Source organism: Nyctereutes procyonoides, unplaced genomic scaffold (genome assembly GCF_905146905.1).
Source record: "Nyctereutes procyonoides isolate TBG_1078 unplaced genomic scaffold, NYPRO_anot_genome, whole genome shotgun sequence".
Taxonomy (NCBI): Eukaryota; Metazoa; Chordata; class Mammalia; order Carnivora; family Canidae; genus Nyctereutes; species Nyctereutes procyonoides.
In genome coordinates this window covers 2,932,954-2,955,085 of record NW_026575043.1, presented here as the reverse complement: position 1 = coordinate 2,955,085, position 22,132 = coordinate 2,932,954, and the positions used below count along the sequence as shown (strand labels likewise).

The following is a 22,132-nucleotide window of genomic DNA, read 5'->3' as shown; positions in this document are numbered from 1 at the left end:
TGATATTTAAAATGTTAGCATTGAATATGTTTCAGGGAGGGAGATCTCGTTTTGAATGTCATTGATAGAGTGATGGCCTAAAAGATATTAGAATTGCAAACAAAAACTAAGAAAATGTGTTTGAAAACTGTTAAGACCAAGCCATCCATTGTTTGTTTTCAAAGAATGTGTGCAGAATGAAGAGAAGCAGATGGTAACTTTGAGCATAATAAAACATAAGATCTTACAAATCTATGTTGTGTATCCTTTTAGTTATGAAAGAAAAAGTGTAACGTATAGTTTATGAATGTGAAGTGATTTTTTTTCCTTTAGAGCTGTAGAATTCAATATGGTAGCTACTAGCCACATGTAGCTATTTTGTTTAAAATTAAGTAGAATTCAATAAAATTTCAGCAACTCAGCCACATTAGTCACATTTTAAGTACTTAGTGGATGCTGTGTTGAAGAGAACAGATGAAGAACAGTCCTAGGAGGTTCTATGAGATCGTGCTGCTGTAGAGATGCTGTGAGGAAAGGCAGAAGAATAACACCATCCTCCTTCTTCCCAAAGTTCCTTTTTAGAATTCAGATAGAATCTCTGGCTTTATGTTATTCCATCTTAACTGTACATTTGAAATTATTAAAGAGAGCATAAGGTAGTTGGGCAAGAAAGCACCGCTCACTCCAAAATATCGTTTGTTTCTCTACTGGGAACAAACGTGCCCTTCCGAATAACACTTGGAAACTCCTGAAACTAGTTCTTTCCATAAATTTTTTTTTTCTTGCTGCACCAGATAATGCATTACCTAGGCCAATCCAGTCACTTAATCGTGTTCCATCTTGAATTGTTATGTAATTATGGGTATAAATCAAATTCTTACCTTTAGCAAAACAGTCTCTTTTATCCCAAATGCACTCTCTCCACAAATCTAGTTGGGCTCTACTGTCAAAGGCTCTCCAGAATCTGGCCACTTCTCACCACTCTGACTGACCATTGTGGTTCCAACCATGATCATCTTTCACCAGTCATTGCAGTCACCTCCTGATTGGGTTTCCTGCTTCACTCTTACCTACTTCCCATTCTCTTCTCAACATGGCGATCAGGGGGTTTGCTTTAAATATCAGGTCACTGGCAGCCCTGGGTGGCCCAGCGGTTTAGCGCCGCCTTCAGGCCGGGGTGTGATCCTGGAGACCCGGGATTGAGTCCCACGGCTCTCTGCGTGGAGCCTGCTTCTCCCTCTGTCTGTGTCTCTGCCTCTCTGTGTGCCTCTCATGAATAAATAAATAAAATCTAAAAAAAAAAAAAATCAGGTCACGTCAGTCTTGTGCTCACAGTCCTCTGGTAGTCCCTTTTATTTGGAGTAAGAGTGAATGTGTGGGTGATGGCTTATAAGGCCTCTCAGGGCTCACAGCCCACTCCCCGTCACTTGCTACCCTCTGGCCTCACCCATGCATGCTCTTTGTGAGCCAAGTGGGCTCTTCTTTATCCTTCTGTTACCACAGGCATATTCTTGCCTCAGGATCTTTTGCATTTGCTCTGCCCTCTGCCTGGACCATGCTTGCTTGCCCAGAGATAGCTGTAGGGCTCATTCCTTCCTTTCATAACGAGGTCTCACCAAACCATTTAAAAATGACACTTCCCACTCCTGCCTCCCCCCAGTGCCCATGCAAGTGTCCATGTTCACTTTCCTAAATACAACTTTTACCACAGTACTTCTCATCATCTGGCATACCATCCATGTGTTTTACTTATTTATCGTTTATGATCTGTCTCCTCTCAGTGGAGTATAACCTGCTTGAAGGCAGAGCTTTATGTCTTTTTCATCTGAGTGTCTAGCACAAGGTAGGCACTCAATAATTATTTAATGAATGAATGAAAAAAGAATTACTCAGATATTTAAAGTATGCTAAATGCTACACATACACAAAGAAGGCAGAAGGAGGATCTTGTGGGTCTGGGAGCTGAGCTGACACAGACTTGTGTTTATTCTAAGGTAGCAGGGCCATGGGTGAGGACCCAACCATACTGTGCTGCTTTTAGAGGGGAGGGTTGGGAGGGAGTGACACTGGGAAGTGCTTGATGCCAGACTGGGTACCCTGCCTGTTTCTGGCATAGCAGGGATAGGGGAGAACATGGGAGTGGCTGGGAGCCATCCAGGTTGGGGGCATTGACAGTTTGCTGCTACCCTACCCCAAGCAGGGGCCCTTTAGGTGCTTGTGGAAGCGAGTAGTGATGCAGCAGCAGGTGTTTGTATCTGAGGATATTTGCTTCTCGCTTCCTGCCATTGTACCAAAGCTGATTTTGGCTTAAAAAACCTCAGCCCCAAGGTTTCACTTTACCTTGAAACTTCAAGGCGTTTGGCAAAATGCTCTGGTGGAGTTCTTTAGTTAGATGAATGATGTTTCTCTGTTTCCTAAGCAAAACACTTCTCCCTGTAGCAAATCTCATTTTATCTGAAATTTCAAGAAAGAAAAACAAGCTCTTTTTTTTTTTTTTTTTAAGTGGTTTCCTCTCTTTGGCACATCCTCTGATTATGCCCTGGTTTTAAAGGATAGGTTAGCTTCTGTTTAAATTTTCTGTTAATCGTCACTAAAATAACATATGGTTTTTTCTGTATTTTGTCCAAAATCTGTCTCATCAGGACCTTGACCCACCCTTCCTAAGTTGTTCAGTTTTGTGGATTTAACTCTGTTGCCCCGTTGGCACAATCAAGGGCAAAATCAAGATATAGAAAGCCAAAGGGTATTTTAAATTATTTATTAAAGCAGATTTTGCTTATCCTGCACCCATTGCTAGAGGTGACATTCCCAGCTTATGGAAGCTACTGAATGCTGGAGCTGGAACCTGCCTTTCTGTAGAGAATTAGTGAGTGAAGAAGTTCTTTGAACACAGTAGGCAAAAGGTAGGGATGTCAGCACTTGGCACTTCTAACCCTTTCCTCTGCTAGGTAATCTTTTTTTGTTCCGTTTCTCTTCATTTTGACAGGTAAGTTGGGAATTAGCTAGTAGATGTGTTTGAAGTGGGTGGAGGGGAGCTGCAGACAACAGATTCTCAGGTACTTTCCTTCTAGGATATGCCTGTTAAATAGGAAGGATGTGTCACTTATGTGATAGGAAGCAGGAATACATGGGCAGACCTGAATTTTTTCTAATCCTTTTCACAGACTGTAGCAGCCTTTTACCTCCTAAAATCCTGAATTTTCATATCTGGAAAGGAAGGTGGGGAAGAGCTTTCCTTGTTGCCTTCACTTCTTCAACAGTCACTTGAGCCCCTGCATTGTGCCCCACATGGGGAAATGTAGCTTTGAATAGGATAGATATGACCCTGCTTGCAGGCACCCTACAGTCTGGTGGGGCTGGCAGATGTGAAATGTATGATTCCATTGATAATTAAAATTGTAATGGGTGTCACTAAGGAAGTGTGCAAATGCTGTGAGAGTGTGTGATGGAGAGATCTGCTATAGTCTGAACTGTCTTGGGTTGGGATCCAAAGGATGAGTAGGTGTGAACAAGGTGAAGGTAAAGAAAGGAGGGGCAGTGGGGGTTGCATTTGGAGCAGGTGGGGGCAGGACCCTCCCCTTGGGAGCACCAACTGGAAGCCAGTGTGGCTAGATGAGGAGGAGAGGCATGAAGTGACACTCAGAGCCACTGAAGTGTGTGGCTGAGAAGGGATATGGTGACATGTGGGTTCCAGACCCTGCAGGACCCACCTAAGTAGTTGCTGAGGTAGCATAGGAAACAGATGAGCATAGCATAGGAACCAGATGAGGTGGCCTGACAGAGTTGTCACAGTGGAGATGGAGGTGAGTAAGTGGATTTAAGGGATGTTTGGATGGTATTGAGCTGGGTGAAGGATGAGTTAGGGAGTGAAGGTGATGATGCCTGGATTTCTGCCTTGAGAAACTGCGTGGCTGCCCATGGGCATCCCTGACCTCAGACCATTGGAGGAAGAGCCGATTCTGGGAGAAAGACCACAAGTTGAGTCAGGGACATGCTGGGCTTTAGGGTTGGAGAGATATCCTAGCGTCCTAGTGGGATTTGATGGTCCCAGCGAGGAGAGGTCTGCACTGGGCTGGATCTGGGGTGGAGTGGTGTCGTGGGAGAGGTTGGAATGGACTAGCAGGGAGTGGGGAAGGGACACGGAATAGGAGCAACCAGAGAGGCGAGTGGAAAGCCTGTGGAAGAGAGAACCACAGGCACCAGGGCTGCACCTGCACTCGTGCAGCTCAGCGCCAGGCTGAGGAGCGATCTGGTGAGGAAATGCTGAAACTTGGACCCTGGGTTTAGTCAGGCATATGGGATCAGGACCTCGGCTGGGGCAGGACCAGCGGGGCTGAAGCCCATTTTGAACAGTAGGGGAGAAAGGCTGGGGTGGGAAGATAAAAACAAAATACCCTTTTTTGAGAAGCTGGGCTCAGAGGAAGGGGGGGAGTTCACTGCGCCAGAAGAGGTGTGTACGATCCAGGGTCTCCCCTAGACCTTGAGCCCGTGGGAAGGACAGTTTCCTCAGTTGCTTAAGGTTCCAGGGCACGTGGGCGGAATGTAATCCAGAGCCCAGGTAAAGGGATGGGCATTTACCTTTGGCATGTCTGGGGGAGAGGAGGAGGGAGGGTGGAGGCAGCAGCAGGTGCAGGCAGGCCCAAAGGTCTGGGGTGGGATAGTCAGTGATTCCCTTCCGATTCCGTCTGTTTTCTCCATGAAATAGGAGGCAAAGCTGCCTTCCCAGTTGAAGGAAGTGGAGTAGGCTTGCAAGGTTAGATCAGTTCTCCAGCTGTGCTTGGCAGCCACCTCAGCGGGCATGGAATAGGCAGCCGGCAGGGGGGTGGTCATCCAGAGTTGAGGTTTTCCTCTGTGGGCATAATGAGAGGACAAGGAAGGTATTAACAGTAGAGGAATGGTTTCAGCGAGGTCTCAGTGGGATGAGGGGGTGCGGGGGAGGCAGGATGGAGGATGGTCGGTGGCCTGGCCGTGCAGGGGTTAGGATGAAGGTGGTGGACTAGCCGAGTTAGGGGACAAGATACCTGGGGTTGGCTGTCATGTGCATGGAAATCACCTGGGAATCTTACTAAAATGCAGAATCAGATGCAGCCTGGTCTGGGATGGGGCCTCAGATTCTGCATTTTAACAGCCCTTTTGGCCCGCCGATTTTACTTTGGGGAGAAATTAGAAGGTAATCATTCCAGTGAGATGCCTGAATTAGAAATTCTAGAGGTGGTGCAGTTTTTAAGCAATAGGTAATACGGCCTGAGAATGAGGCCTGGGAATGACGGAGTGGCCACCTGAGGCACTCAGGATGCAGGATGATGATGCTGGTGCATCATCTGCAACACTGCTCCCAGTTCCTGTTGCTTAACCCTCCCCCAAAATTGCGATGAGGTACCGAGTTACAGTCCCTCATTTTACAGGTGAGAGGTGGGACACAGAGAGTCCTTCCCCCAGTCACCCACGGGAGCAGTGGAGGTAGGACTCCAGAGCCCAGGGCCTTTCTGAGAATGGATGCATGACTGACCCCTGGTGACGCTAATGGGGGAGGTAGGCACACAGATTTTTGAGCCAGGTGTTAGCATCATCTGTGAATGCAGTTAAGAGGGTTTAAGAGAAAGCTAGCGTTTCACAAGTTATTCTGTGTAATCCTCACAACTGCCCTGCTGGGGCTATGCTCTACCCATTTTACAGGTAAGAAAAGTAAGACTCAGAGGGATTATGTCATTGATAAATGGGGGAGTTTTCAAGTGAATTGGCTTTGGTTTGAGTCCAAAGTCTGTTCCTCCTCTATATCAGGTTTCACTACATCACTGCACAGAAATGCTAATTGTCTTCTTAGTCTCTGGGAGGAGGCTACAGTTACCATGGAAATAATCTCCCCTGCCCTGACTCAGGCTACATCCTGGAGTTGGAGGTGCTGTCAAAGCTGAGCCCAGGGGATGGAGCTTCTGAGTTGGGCTCCATCTCTAACTAGCAAGTGTGCACACATCTCTTAGGTCTCAATTTTTTATCCTTATGGATCACTTCCAGAGCTATACTCTGTAAGTTTTAGGACATTTACAATGGCTCCTTTTACAGTAATGTCTCTATTACAGGCTTAGCATTTCCATAGGTTATTCTTAATTTTTACACAAGGATTAGTGTGGTTTCTAATTGAGGGGTGAGGGTGCTACAGCCTGGGGACTTCAGGTCACCTGTCTGCTGCCTCTCAGCTCATGAGGTGGCAAAGCTGGGGTTTCTTCTGGGGTTGGTCTGACTGCCAAGCTCATGTTCTTGCCTCCCTACTGCTCTGCCTCAACCTCTTCTGTAGCCTTGGTGGGTGGATCATGTTTATAGGTGTTGTAAACCAGTGTGATCACGCTCTCAAAACCTCGACTCTGAGGAGAGCCCTGTATTTATATATTGGTTTTGAGAGGGACCTCTCCTATGCATGCTACACACACACACACACACACACACACACACACACACACACACACACCATGTGCACGCTGATACCTCTAGAACAAACGTTTCATGAAACAGTGTGTGTGGCATCTACTTGCAAGGCACCTGATTTTCTTTTCTCTTCCAGTTCAGTTTAGTCCATTTTATTAAGATACTTGTTAACTCTACTGATGATTGAACCACTCGCCAATGGGCTGCAGTCCTCAATTTGAGAATTCTCTGCAGGGGTGCCCGGGGAATTCAGTCCAGTTAAGCATTGGACTCTTGATTTCAGCTCAGGTCATGATCTCTGGATCATGAGATCGGGCCCTGCGATGGGCCCTGTGCTGGGTGTGAAACCTGCTTAAGAGCTTCTCTCTGCCTCTCCTTCTGCCCCATCCCTCCATTTGTGTGTGTGCTCTCTAAAATAAAAATAAAAATTATGTGCGTACCTGGATTTCATGGTACCACTATCACTCCCAGTCCTCTTTTCTTTCTCTCCTAATTTTGTATCTCTGAATTTCATGAAGAGTATCTGATTATTTATGTAGCAGCATCAAATCCAAATCAGTGCCCTCTACCCTGTGCCACCAGACTTTTGCAAAGTGGAAAAATATTTCATAAATTTGTTCCATGAGGAGGAAAGAAAATTATACTTTTAAAACTTGATGACAATGCTAATATAACAAAAGAAAAAGAAGGAAGTGACTTCTGTGTCTCCTTGGCTTGAAAGGTTAGTTCATAAGGCTGGGAAACATGGGCTGATAAAGTGAAATGGTGCAGGTTGGGAGGGGACTACACCATAGGATTCTGGTAAAAGACAGTGAAACTAACTTCTTGTCCCAACTCTGCCGTATAGCCAGTTGTTATCTGTCATTATTATGATAAACTTGTCCAAGGACACCTCTTTATTGGACTCCTTTCTGTGCCACGTCTTGTTCTGAGTACCTCACATAGAGTGTCTGGGTAGGTGATATTGTTTCTAGGCTTTTACAGATGAGGAGACCAGGGCACAGAGAGGCTAAGTAACCTGCCCAAGGTCGCACAGCTGGTAGTAAGTGGTCTAGTGGAGTTCACACTCCGGCTCTCTGCATCTGGAGCCAGTGCTCTTTGTCACTACGCCATAATGGTCATTTGTCTTTTCTTTCAAGTGGTTCTCTGTGGTCTGTGTTGGACGCCATGCCTGGAACAGGCAGTTCTCACTGCTGAAGTTTGAATCTTGAGAGGATGGATGAAAAGTGACTGGAGTCCATCCATCCGATAGGAGCAGCCCGATGGGCCTCTCTATTCCTTCTTGCTTCTCGAATCTGGAGAGTAGATGGGGTTTCTGCTCTTCTTGAGCTCAGGATGGTTCTTTGTGTGTGTGTGTGTGTGTGTGTGTGTGTGTGTGTTTTGTATTGTTTTGTTTGGAATATGAGAACGAGCTCCCCCCCCTTTTTAAATTGTGTTTAAAATTCTCTTGCTTGAAACAAAGCATCTAATGAATGCTGACCAATCATTCAACCCTTCCTGGTCTGTTTCCTCATCTGTAAAATAAATGAATTGGATACATTTTTCCCCAGGTTCCCCCTAAGCTCTGTGATTTTTTTTTAAAGATTTTATTTATTTATTCATGACAGACACACACACACACACACACACACACACACACACAGAGAGAGAGAGAGAGAGAGAGAGAGGCAGAGATACAGGCAGAGGGAGAAGCAGGCCCCATGCAGGGAGCCTGATGTGGGACTTGATCCTGGGTCTCCAGGATCACACCCTGGGCTGAATGCAGGCACTAAACCGCTGAGCCACCTGGGGATCCCAGCTATGTGATTTTTAGGTAGAATTGGGTTCTAGTAACTCTCCCATTCAAGAAGAGACTGACTCGTCTTGTGTTGGGGAAGCAGAAGTTTTGTTAATTTATTGAGTTAATCTGACCCTTCCCTCCATGTTGTATGTTTTTTGTCCTCGTTGCATGTCTGTGACTCTCCTGTTGGTGAATTCATTTAGCACATAAACAGGACAGTGATAACTAATCCCATCCCAAGTGGGCAGGCCTGGAAGGTCCCAGTTCACAGCCCACCCAGGGCTGAGAGCTCCGGACAGAAATTTTCCACACCTGAGGGCCTGACTGGAGCCCACCTGTACCTTGAGGGGCTGGAGCTGGGTACCAGACTCATCTTATTTGGAGCTTAGGGGTGGCCCCTTTCCAGGAATCATTCTGCCTTGCAGAATGTGTCATTATAATAGAATCCATGTGGCATGATCCAGAGTTTTGTGTCAGCTGGTGCTTTGAAGAGAAGATCTGATATGGAGTGATTAAGGAGATTTGCTGTTTTGAAGTAGCTACATGTTCATCTGTGGAGAAACGTTAAGTATGTTTGTCTTTTTTCACGCTTTGATAATGCCCTACAACTTGTAGTAATGGGGCTGCAGAGGGAACGAAGTGATTGTGTCTGACAAGGTGTGTGTAAACACTCCGTTTCTGCACAGTGGCGTAAATAACCAGGTGAAAAAAAGAAATGGATTTGCACAGGTGTTAGAGAATGAAAACAGAACTCCCCTGACTTTGTTGCTCTCCTGTCAAGGGAGCATCTGTCATGCCAGGGAGTAGGGCCCCAAGACGGAATTAATTCCTCTCAGCAGATATTTACTAGGGACTTGCCATTCATTCCCAGCTGTCCACACAAACCAAAGAGGAGCAGGATCCCAGAATGTGGGGAACCCCACAGTAGACCCCCAGTGTAGGAAGGTGACATGGATCTCTTCCAATGCCCTTATTCTGGTTTCGGGTACGTTTAGGTCTACAAAGATGGTGATTTGTTCCATAAGGTCACTCAGCTAGGTTGAGACAAACCCCAGGGTAAATCTGGGTAACTCTCTTCTTAATTCAATGCTGTTATGGGCATATATGGTTTTATTATAATATTGAGATATACAAATAATCACACCCTTGTAGCTCTTTCACCTGCCAGCACTCTTCTACATGTACATGTACAATGTACAATGAACTGTTTAATCCTGCCAGCTCCATGGGCATAGGTACAATTATTGTTCCCATTTTACAGAAGAAACTGGACCACAGAGAATTCAATTCACAGAGAAGGTTAAGTTATCTTCCCAAGTCACACAGGTGGCAGATTGAATTGACATGTGGACAACCTGACTCCAGAGTTTTTCCTTCTAAACCACTAGACTAGGAGTTGGCCAACTTTTTCTTTATGAGACCAGATAGTCAGTATTTGAGGCTTCATATGCCCTAAAAACTAACGTTGCTTCAACTCTGCCTTTGTAGTGTGGAAGCAGCCAAAGACAAGACGTCACATATATGGTGTGGCCATATCCCAATAAAACTTTATTTATGAAAACAGGTGGGGCACTGGATTTGGCCCATAGGCTGTAATTTTTCAGATACTGTGCTAGACCAGACTGCCTTGTTAGGGCACATCTATTAATGACAGAGGGAGACAGATACTCGGGGATATGGTGATCCAGTTTTATAAGGGACTGGGGGCCAGAAATTGCATGAAAATGATGTATTGTTTGCATTCCTTTTGGGTGAAGTGTCCTCCTGCTTTAGTTAGAGAGGGTGATGGTCATCATGGCTGTGTACAGTGGGATGTTAGGAGGCTTAAGGTCAGGAGACATTGATTCTCTTTCAACTTTCTGGGTGATCTTGCACAACAAGGCTCTGGGCATCTGTCGCTCATAACTCCATGGCAGTGATAATGACCTTCGCCACCTGCCCTGCTTTCTCCTGGGAGCATGTGTCTTGGATTAAAGAGGTCTTGTCCATGATTTCCTTGTATCTGTGAGTCTGGAAGAGGGTATGCATTAAATGGCATGCATCATTGAGTTTGCTTGCAAATTAGAGAGCACTTTGGGTGTATAAGACCCTTTTTTGAATGTTTGCCATCTTTAGAGCCCAATTTTAAAGGAAAGGCATACTTGGTAATCTGCATGAGAGAATGTGGATTTAGGTGGCATAAATTTATGGATTACCTTTGCGATGATAGCGCGATGATAGGCTTTAGGCAATGGAGTTATTAAAGAGGGTGAAACAGGTATTTATTTCAGTTTTTAATAAGTGTGCAGTGAGAGGGCTCCATAGCCAGCCTCATTATATATCATTTCCATAAGAAAATTTAGGCTTCTCTGCTAAGCTGTGAGTCTTAGCGGTAGGGGGGATTTTTATAAATGTTTCCAAGTGAAATTTTGAAGTAAAAAGTTGAGTAGAGAAGCCTCAGAGGGAGCAAGGCTGCTGCCTGAATTTCAATGAAAGGGAGAGGAAATTCATTACAGGGGTTGAAAATGTGGTTTGCATGCTAAGACCTTTGTGGAAGAATGGGTCTCCCCAGGAGGTGGGAGGGAAGTTATAGCTAGCCCTGGGTGACTAAATTTGCTTGATTAAGCACAGATATTTCTTCTGTTGCCCTCCACCCTCCCCACTTTTTTTTTTTTTAACTTTGCAAGCAAATATGTTGAACAGAAAATTTCAGCCTAGAGATTGTCCCAGAATCTTGGTGGGGTTTGTTGCTTGTTTTGTTTTGTTGTCCCAAACTATTATTTAAACATCCAGTAAGCGTAGCTACTTAATCTTAATTTGAGAATCTAAATTTAAGATGCTACCACCTCAGTTATAATGCTAGAAGAGCTGGTTTTTGGCAAAGACCTCCTGGGTGCTGGGCTAGGGCTTTATCTACATTTGTATCTTACTTATAACGGCATTAGTCCTGCAGAGGAATATTCTTCTTGTTTTACAGATAGATGAGCAAACTGAGGCATCGGGAAGTTCACTAACTCTGTCAGCATTAAACAGCTAAGAGAGTGGCAGAACCAGAATTTCAATCTGCCACAAAACCCATGCAAGGAGGCTGAGCAAGAGTCCTGGATTTCCGGGACACAGGTTTCTCAGTGCTAGGGCTAAAAATATCCTGGGCAAATGGGAGGATTTGGTGACCCTGCAAGCAAGATGCTTGTTATCCCCAGCCTCAAAGTGGCGCTTATTAGCAGGATATATCGCAGAAGTTTTCCTGTGTCATTGCCACTCACCTGCTAGATGCCATATGTATGCACTTTAAGACCTCCCAAGATCACAGATCCCAGGGCAGTCTTGGAGCAGAACAGGAAAGCTAGGAGACTAAGTGCTTTGAAATTACCAGCATGAGCATAGCCCCATTTATTGGCCTAGTTTGCATTAATGGAGCAAGAGGCACAGTTCTTGGAACTGTAACTTTTCACTCTTGCTTCAGAATATCCCTTCACTGTTGATCTCACAAGTGGGCATCATCTTGGAAAAGGCTGCTCAGCTTTGGAATATTTCACCCACTCCACCCCATCCCCTCCCAAACTATCTAAGACCAGTCCTCATGCCTCTGGGGACAGTAGATGAGCACCAGACATGTGCACCACCAGCCTGCACAAAGCTTCTTCCTCCAAAGCCTGGGCTCCCTCATGGATGTGGCTCTTTTCAAACAGATTCTTTTGGCCGTTGTCCAAATTCCAGAAGGACGCTTTGTACAACTTCTGGAGGACACTGTGTACTTAAAAAATATTTTTAAAGAAAGGGAGTTGGCACGCAGGACCACAGATTGCAAACTTTGTCGTTGCCTGAGTGAAAGCAGAAGTGATCCTTAGAATGTCTATATGGAGTCAAGAGATAGATTGCTCTTTATTCAAAAGGTGAATCCATATGAACATTCTGGGCTTTTTATCCTCCCCTTTAAAAAATGTACTGACCCAGTTAATACCCCATTAGTGGCACCCCATGTGGTGACTGATCAGGAGAGGGCTGGTCTGTCATCTGAAGCTGTGGCTGCCTGTGGAAAACTTGATTCCCCAGAGCACACCACATAGAAAGGGCCAGAAGGCCACCCTGTGCCTTGTACTGGTGCTTGCTGCTGCATGTCAGTTGTTTGGGTGCTTGTTTGAGATTCTTTTCTAAGACTTATTAATTAGATTCACACAGGGGACCTTGTAATCACTTAATTACCCATGTGCTCATTGTTTAACCATGTCAAAGGCGCCTTGTCATTTTTATTTCGTGTTTTGTTCAAGTTTCTCTGTGACTGTGTTACAGATGAAATATTCGTCCAGAATTCAGTATTTCCTCTGGGGTTGGTGTCTACTGCTTTGTGATAGGCATAAATACGATACAGACTCTCAAGTGATTTGCCTAGGGCAAGCTCGGGGAAATGAGGGCAGAGTGGATGTCGGGGAGTGTGTCAGAGGACAGATGGGAGTGGGAAGTTGGGAGCATGGCCGGGGCAGTGGCAGCCCCAGCGGGGCAGGAGTGGAAGAGGGGGAGCAGGTGGGGAGAGACACACACAGAGTGAGGGATTCACAGATAGAATCAGGCAGGCAGATAGAAGACAGAGACAGAGAGAGACAGAACCAGTAGGGACTCGTTCTTTTCCTTATGTTCCTCAAACATCCCTCATCCTGTCGATGATACTTATACCTGTTTATTTCTTTCTGGCTTTAAAGTACTGTGACTCGTCTGTGATATGTGTGCGTGGGCTATTAAGGAAGTGGGTTCTGGAGATTTGAGAGGCAGTATAAGGCATTAGAAGCAGTCCCTGGACCCAGACCACCCCAGGTTCAAATCTCAGGTCTGCCACCTGCTTGCTGGTCACCTGGGCAAGTTACATCCTCTCTGTGTGCCTTAGTATCTTCTTTTTATTATTTATTTATTTATTTATTTAAAAAAAAAAAACCATGTAATTTATTTATTCATGAGAGACACACAGAGAGAGGCAGAGACAAAGGCAGAGGGAGAAGCAAGCTCCCTGCAGGGAGGGCCCTGGGATCACGACCTGAGCCAAAGGCAGGTGCTCAACCACTGAGCTGCCCAGGTGCCCTTTGTCTTGAGATTTTACAAGTGATTTGTTCAGCGTGGACCTTCGTATAGTGACTCTTAAGTTAAACTAGTTCCTTAGGGCTGACAAGCTGTCCCAGGTCACTTACTGTTCTTTCATGCCAGGAACCAAGCCCCATGGCCTCTTGATGCTTCAGTGTCACACAGTCCTGTAGGTGACACCAAAGCCTACTGGTCCTGTACTTGTACTGGTGATACTTGTACTGATGCTGCTTTTCTGTCCTGCAGGTGCTCACTTCATGCCGAGCCTTCCTTGTAACAGCACGGATCCCTACCAAGGTAAGTGCTCATTTCCTGCAACACGCACACACTCTCCTCAGTGATGGAGACTTCACCATTTAGGCTGTTTCCAGGGTGCTCTTAGTGCACAGTATTTTCCTTCCCTCTCCTCAGAAAGCCCCTCAGCATTGTGATGATGAATAATTTTTACTCTATCCTTTCTCCTCTTCTTGTGTAAAAGCATCCCGCAAGAAAGGGTGAAGTGTTTTGTGCTCTTATCCCTGAGGCTTGTGATTCCAGTCATTTCTATCTCTCACCCGGGGCATGGTTTACACATTCCTCAGGTCTAACTCTTACTTCTTTCCATCCAGTAGCAGCAGATTTTTCTAAGGCCTTGACATGTGGGAAATAATCTTCATCACTGTGAAGGGTTCATTCCCGGTAGCGGAGCACCTCAGCCACTCTGTGTGTATGCTGGGGTTGCCTGTGAAAAATATCATGACACCACTTTGTTCTTTAAATGAGCTATTTAATTTTGCCAAGATACCGATCCACTGTTTGCTAGTCCAGGGCTGACAGTGGCTGCTGCCTTTTTTCTTTCTGATTATACAAATGCTAAATTTTAGGAAGTTTCCACCAGGAATGACCACTGGTCCCTGCCCCCTTTTGGAAATGTAAAGTGAGTCACCCTCCTTCCCTCCCTCCCTCCCTCCCTCTCTCCCTCTCTCCCTCTCTCCCTCCCCCTCTTCCTCCCTCCCTTCCTTGATTTTTTTTTTAAGATTTTATTTATTTATTTATTCATGAGAGAGAGAGAGAGAAAGAGAGAGAGAGAGAGAGAGAGAGGCAGAGACACAGGCAGAAGGAGAAGCAGGCTCCATGCAGGGAGCTTGATGTGGGACATGATCCCAGGAACCCAGGATCACGCCCTGGGCCAAAGGCAGGTGCTAAACTGCTGAGCCACCCAGGGATACCCCTTCCTTGATTTTATTTATTCATGAGAGACACACAGAGAGAGGCAGACACACAGGCAGAGGGAGAAGCGGGCTCCCTGCAGGAATGTGGAGCTTGATCCTAGGACCCTGGGATCATACTCTGAGCCTAAGGCAGATGCTCAACCACTGAGCCACTCAGGTGTCCCCGGTTTCTCCATTTCTACTTTGTTATAAATGAAATCAGTTGTTATGTGAATGGTATTGGGCTGTTACCCATATATTAAGACACCTGAAGGCTATAAGGAAGTGAATGAACCATTATCCCATGGTGAAAAATTAATTGCAGAAGGAAATTTTATGAGCTTGAGAAATAGTCAAGTAGCCTATTGAGTAGAAGGCCCCTGAGTAACACGTTTACCTTAATTAAAAAAGTTCTGCCGCAGAAAGGTGTATTACTTCCTGGGAAGTCATCGGCCTCTCTTCTGCTGGCTGCTTCCATACCCCCCTCCCTTGCTCTGCCCTGAGTGAAGGTCTGGCTTTGTTCTGTGATGTACATTGTGCTCCACGTTGGCCTGGCTAGGGTAGCCAGGATATTGGTTCTGATTTCTGATATTGTCAGCATCACAAATTGAGCAAAGCAGTTTTTCTTCCAAAGTGATCTGTGTTCAGGTCTCCCCCTTAGCCAAGGCTGATTTTCATGTGCTACGGTACACTTTGGCTGAGAAGCAAAACCTATGTCAGTGACATTAATTTTCTAGGGATATAATTATATTCAGAACATTACTGTATAATAGGTACTGATTATGGCATAGATTTCTTCTCTTTTCTTTGGGGGTTGATTAAACATCTTTTGTCTTCCTGTTGTTAAATGTATCATATATGCAGTCACATGTACAAAATAGAAATGTATATCTCCATGATGAACCACAGAACAATCTCCACAGTCACACCCAGATGAGGAAATAGAACTTTGCTGTCACCCCAGAAGGCCCCAGCTCTGCTTTGGAAGTGGGAATGGGTAATTATCAGATCCGAGGTGGACCTGCAGAGCTGGGTTGAAGGATCGCTCCACATCAACCAGATGAGAGGGTCTTCTGCTGGTCAAAGTTTAGTGGTATGAAAGAGCACCATACTTTGGGGAACAGGGGTGTGTGGAGAGGCTGTGGGGGAGAGAAACAGGTCAGAAAGGTGTGTGACGGGGGTGGGGGGAAGACATTCCTGCAGGACGGTCACACAGTCATCTGTACATTTGCTTATTGCCTGGGGGTGCATAGAGACGGGATGAGTGGGAGAGCAGTGGGGAGCTATTGATAGTCTGGGTTAATTCCTTCCTTATATCTAACCAGCCACTAATATCTCTGGTTTGCACAGCAAGTCACAGACACAGCTTGTCCTTGCTTCTGGATTGCCCATCCTGCTGGCTCTACTTCGAGCTTCTGCCCATTCCTGGTTCTTTTGATGCCGCTGTAGCTTTGCAAATTCTTAATCTTCTGCCTAGATTTCCTTTTTGCCCCTTCTTTGCTTGATAAACTTGAAGTTCTTCCTCAGAGCCCTGCTAAACGACTCCGTGTTTGCCTGGCTCCCTGACACTGCTTCTCCCAGTGACAGCCCCAAGGTGCTGCAGAAGCATCTTAATTGACCTCCAACTAACCTCGCTCGGCCAAATTGATCAAGACTGTCCGTGCCATCTGATGGGGCCTACGGATGCCAGCTGCAATTTCATAGCTGCTGAACTGTGAGAGCCGGTACCTGTTCACACCTGCTCCCACCAGTTGAATGAGATGCCCACCAAGGCTCCATCGTTTGCTTCCAAACCTATTCTAGCAGTTATGCTTACAATAGTAAATTTATTTAATTAGGTATTTCCCATAGCAGTGAAATAGGCTGCAGAAGGAGAGAGTGTCTATGAAATACTGAATATTGATAAAGGTGAATTATTTGAAAAAAATTACTGTCTTGTTAAGGATTAGGGACTAGGGTGAGAGGGAGCATAATAATTCAGCCAAATGATGCCCTCAAATTCCTTTGTAAGTGTCTTAAAGTTCTTCATTTTTATTTATTATTATTTTAAAAGATTTATTTATTTATTTGGGAGAGAGCAGAGTGAGGGGGTGAGGGGGAAGGAGGGAATCACAATCAGCCTCCCTGCTGAGCATGGAGCCCAATGCAGGGCTCTATCCTGCAACCCTGAGATCATGACCCAAGCCAAAATCAAGACTTGGGCGCTCAACTGACAGAGCCACCCAGGCGCCCCCCCTCTCCATTTTAGAGAGACTTGAACTGGTCATTGGGTGCCCTACATTTCTGGGTATGATTCCGCAGAGGAAATGCCATTGCAGAGCTGGCCAGTGGGCTTTACTGAAAAAAGAAACTTGGTCACTATATCAAAAGCTAGCAAGTGAAACAATGCTTCTGGGTTTTAATTTAAACTGACTGAAGGCAGATATGTATACCTTGTAGAAAATAATTCCCTGCTTGAGATGACTTTTCAAAACCCAGATAAGCAAGAATATTGATAATGATAGGTAAGAAGACTTCTCCTTGAATAGGATGTTTAAAATGTGCCTCCAGTGCCGCGTTTGACTCTTGGAGGACGAGATGTGTCATTCTCTCCAGTTACCATCCTGCACGAGTTACAATCCTTCCATACATGTCTGTAGATTGACTAAGTGAAGAATGAATAGCTTTTCTTCCTCCGGTCCTCAGCACTATACATCAAGATATTTAACTGGAGATTCAGGGGGTTCTCAGTTCGGCGGTTCATCTTACCAAATGTATAGGGTTACAAGCATAGCACCCAGGAGCCAAAACTAAGGGTCTCTGAGTTTGCTTCCGGTTGGGTGCTTTTCCTTCACTTTTCTAGTCTGAGGATGAAGGGGTCAAATAAACTGATCTAACTCAGTCCCCTCTTTTGGTGCTCTGTGATTGGTTGCTGTAGTCAGATGAAAGACCACAAAACCAGGGGAAAGATTAGTGGCTATTGTCCAGGAAAAATAGGACAAGTGTGGGACTGGAGATATTTTGAAGAAAAAAAATTGCTGATTACCAGAGAAGAGAGAAAGGATCGTTTATGATTAAAATAGGAAGGAAGTAAACCATTTATCTGCACACACAGATAAGATTTTTACTTAACTGTGTTGCATTTAACCACAGTTTTAAAATTCCTACATATTATGTTTTTTGAAATCCATTCAAAATATGCATTTTTATGATGGATAAAGAGGGAATGATGACTTCCATAAGTAGCCAGAGTATAACACAAAGAGGTAAAGGGTTTAGAAAGAAGGCAAAACCATCATTGTCTTTATCTTGATGGGACATTCTGAAGCAAAATTTTGAAATAGGAGAAAAAAGTATATTTAAATGGCTCACTTTATACATTCAATGAATAAATACTAGAGCAGACATACAAGAGCTTTCCGTTGAGTTTGTACCTGGATAAAATGTAAAAAAGTCAGACTTGTAGCTTCCTTTCAACCCTTTAGTAAAACAAAGAATACTTTTTTCTGAAAGATGATAAATCTAGGTCATATCTTAATGCACAAATGGAAATGTTAAACCAGCCTGCCTTCCGAAGATGCCTAGTATCTTGTTCTGCTCTCAGATTCTTTCTAGTTGTAGCATTTTTACCTTGAATTATAGGTTTTACAACTCTTATTCATTACAGATCTCTATTTCAATTGCAGCTCGAGTTAACCTTCAGCTACTTGGAGATTCATGGCGTCATCTGCAGCAAGTCAGCTCAGGTGGGTGCCAACAACACCTGCCTGTGTGTCATAGCCAGAGTCCTAACCTTTGAGTTTCTGAAACTGAGAAACCCCTATTTTGGTTTCACTGTTGAAATTCTCTTGAAATAATGTAGAAAAACAGGATTAGGGGAGATGAAAGTTTCTGAATGAGAGACTGAACAGGGGCCTGGGTGGGTAGGGGCTGGGGATGTTTTCTCATAAAGAAAACACATTCTCCGTAACTCAGTCTGAGAAGAACTAATTAGCTCCTATGTGGTAGTGGTGTAAACGTGAGAGTACTGTTCCTTAGAGATTTTGTACAACAGAGTTTTGTGTTAAAATCTCATAGCTATTACATAGCATATCTGTGTCTTTCTGGGAATATAGTGATACATGAAATTTTGGGATGTTAATAAAATGTTGATTTTTATTTATTTTAAAATTTTAAAAGATTTTTATTATTTTAGAGAGCGTGCACGGTGGGGAGGGGTGGGGTGGGGGGAGAGAGAATCTCAAGCAGACTCCCCATTGAGCACAGAACCTGATGCCAGGCTTGAGGCAGGGCCCCATGTAGGGCTTCATCTCATGACCCTGAGATCATGACCTGAGATGAAATTGAGAGTTGGACACTTACCCGACTGGGCCACCCAGATGCCCTTAAAATGTAGATTTTTAAAAACAGCTTTATGGAGCTATAGTAAGTAATATGCAGCAAACTGAAGTGTACAATTTGATTAAGTTTTGACATATGTGTACCCATACCATTACCACAATCAAGATACTGAATTTATTTGTCACTCCATGGTGTCCTCATATCCCCCAGCAGACACTCCCTCCTGCTCCTCCTCATCTGCAGGCATCTGCTCTCTGCAGCTAGAGATTAGTTTGGATTTTCTAAAACTTTGTATGAGTGGAATCATACAGTGTGTGTGTGTACTCTTTATCACCTACGTTCTTTCCATCAGTATAATTATTTGGGAATTCATTGATTTATTTTGTTGCTTGTCTCAATAGTTACTTTTTTTTGTTGAGTTGTGTTCCATTGTGTTCTGCTGTGTTCTGTTTATGTCCCATTACGTCCCATTGTATGGCTATATCTCAGCTTTATCCATTTACCTCTTAAGGGACTGTTGGGTTATTTACATTGTTGGCCAAGATAAGCAAAGCTGCTGTGAACATTTATGTACAAATCTTTGATTGGACGTAGGCTTTCATTTCTTGTGGGTGGGTACCTCGGAATGGAATGGCTGAATTTTATGGTAGGTACATGTTTAGCTTTTTCAGAAGCTGCTAAACTGTTTTCCAAAGCAATTGTATCATTTGATGTTGCCACTAACAAACAGTGGATGAGGGTTCCAGAACGTTCCTTCACATCTTCCTGACACCAACGTGGTCAGTGTGTGTTTAAATGTAGCCATTCTGGAAACTATGCGATGCTTTCTCATTGTAGTTTTAATTTGCATTTTTCTAATGGCTAAAGATATTGAGTATCTTTTTATCTGCTTGACTGCCATCATCTGTCTCCTTTGTTCAAGTGTTGGTTAAAATGTTTTGCCATTTTTTTTAAGTTGACTTGTTTTGTTATTAAGAGTCCTTTATATATTCTGAATACAAATCTCTTATCAGATAGACAATTTATACATAATTTTTTTCTCAGTCTGCAGCCTGTCATTTCATTTTCTTTGCAGCATTTTTCAAAGGCACAAGTTTTAAGTTTTGATGACATCCAATTTGTCAATTTTTTAATGGATTGTACTTTTGTCATATTGAATAAATCTTTGCTCAACTCGAAGTCACAGAATGTTCTATGTCTTTTGGAAGTCTTAGAACTTTACATTATACATTTAGGTCTGTGATCAACTTTGTTTTTTTTTTTAAGATTTTTTATTTATTTATTCATAGAGACACACACACACACACAGAGAGAGAGAGAGAGAGAGAGAGAGAGAGAGAGAGGCAGAGACACAGGCAGAGGGAGAAGCAGGCACCATGCAGAGAGCCTGATGTGGGACTTGATCCAGGGTCTCCAGGATCATGCCCTGGGCTGAAGGCGGCGCTAAACCTCTGTGCCACCAGGGCTGCCCTGTGATCAACTTTGAAGTAGTTTCTGTATATAAAGCAATATGGATCCATGGGTTTTCTTTTCTTTTTTTTGAGGTTTGTTTTTTCTTTTTTCTTTTTTTTTTTTTTTTGCATATGTGTAGGATATCCACCTGTTTGAAAGACTGTTGTTTCTGCATTGAACTGGCTTTCATTTTTGTTAGAGATCAGTTGTTCATCTGTGTGTTGGTCCATTTCTGGACTGAATCCTGTCTCTGTGATCTGTTTGTCTGTTTTTATGCCACTACTACTGTCTTGATTATGACAGCTTAGCTTTAGAGTAAGACTTGAAATCACATAGTGTTAGTCTTCCAACTTTGTTCTTCCTTTTCAGAGTTGTTTAGTGATTCTGGGTTCTTTACAATTCCATATGAGCTTAGACTCAGCTCAATTTGTACAGAAAAGGCTCTTGAGATTTTGATTGGTATTATATTGAGTCTATAAATCAATTTGAGAAGAATTAACATCTTAACAGTATGGCATCCCTTATCCAAGAAAACTATTTCTACACATATTTAGGTCTTTAATTTCTCTCATCAGTGTTTTGTAGCTTTCAGTGTACACATTTCAGTATTACACATCGTTTGTCAGATTTATTTTGAAGTATTATGTAATTTTTGATGCTATTGTAAATGGTATTGTTTTAAATTCCAGTTCCTAATTGTGTCTTGATGGTAAGTAGACCTACAGTAGACTTTTGTGTATTGATCTTGTATCCTGACAACTTCTTGTGCTCACCTAGAGTAATAGTTCTTGTAGGTTTTATTATTTTTATTTTTTTTTAATTTTTTATTTATTTATGATAGTCACAGAGAGAGAGAGGCAGAGACACAGGCAGAGGGAGAAGCAGGCTCCATGCACCGGGAGCCCGACATGGGACTCGATCCCGGGTCTCCAGGATCGCGCCCTGGGCCAAGGGCAGGCGCCAAACCGCTGCGCCACCCAGGGATCCCTCTTGTAGGTTTTAAAAATGGATTTCATCATTTTCTGCATAGGCAATTGTGTTGTGTGTGAATAAAGACAATTTCACTTCTTTTTTTCCAGTATTAATACCTTTTATTTCTTTTTCTTGTCTTATTGCTGTTGGGTGTCTCACGTTCCTGCGTGTTTTGCTGGGTATGCCAAGAATTCATGCTGTGACTGCTCTGTACCCAGGCTGCTCATCAGGGTTGTGTTTGCCATGAGCATCCATGTGAGATGATGGTGTGTTTCCCTTATGAACAAAGAGCGGACTTGCTTACCGTTTATTGTGAAAACAGATTATTCAAGTTCAGCAGGTCCTTTCCTGTAAGCAGCCTACTGAGAGTGCAGGCATCTCTCTGAGCCCTCTGTGTCACCCTGTGAGGCTTTGGGGCGATGGGGTGTGGTCTGTGCACACATGGTGCTCTTGCACTTTGCTGTGCTATGAATAATCTTTCTGTCTGACCAGGAGTCTCCTGTGTCCTGCCAGCATTTACAAAACAGCAACAGGCTAACTTACTTCTAGGCAAGGTAAAATAAAATCTCAGCCCCTGACAACTGCCCCGGCTAATGCCTCCAGGTCAGTGCTGAGTAGAAGGGCTGACAAGAGACCTCCTTGTTCTCCACCTGACCTAGGAGGGAAAGTGCCATTCTTTTTCCACGAAGTGTGGTATTAGCTCTAGGTTCTTTTTTTTATTTTTTTATTTTTTATTTTTTTATTTATTTATGATAGTTACACAGAGAGAGAAAGAGAGGCAGAGACATAGGCAGAGGGAGAAGCAGGCTCCATGCACCGAGAACCCGACGTGGGATTCGATCCCGGGTCTCCAGGATCGCGCCCTGGGCCAAAGGCAGGCGCTAAACCACTGCGCCACCCAGGGATCCCCCCCCCCCTTTTTTTTTTTTTTTTTAGCTCTAGGTTCTTCATTGATGCCCTTTAT

General features: G+C 44.1%; 1 protein-coding gene across 3 annotated transcripts in view; it reads left to right on the top strand.

Annotated features, from left to right (window-relative positions):
• Window positions 1–22,132, top strand: part of CARMIL1 (capping protein regulator and myosin 1 linker 1) — a 325,852-nt gene that overhangs the window by 109,450 nt on the left and 194,270 nt on the right. For all 3 annotated transcript variants that reach the window (XM_055322435.1, XM_055322434.1, XM_055322433.1), the window contains exons 3-4: window positions 13,481–13,531; window positions 18,090–18,149. In XM_055322435.1, the coding sequence (XP_055178410.1) occupies window positions 13,481–13,531; window positions 18,090–18,149 (111 nt within the window). The remainder of the gene's footprint in view (window positions 1–13,480; window positions 13,532–18,089; window positions 18,150–22,132) is intronic.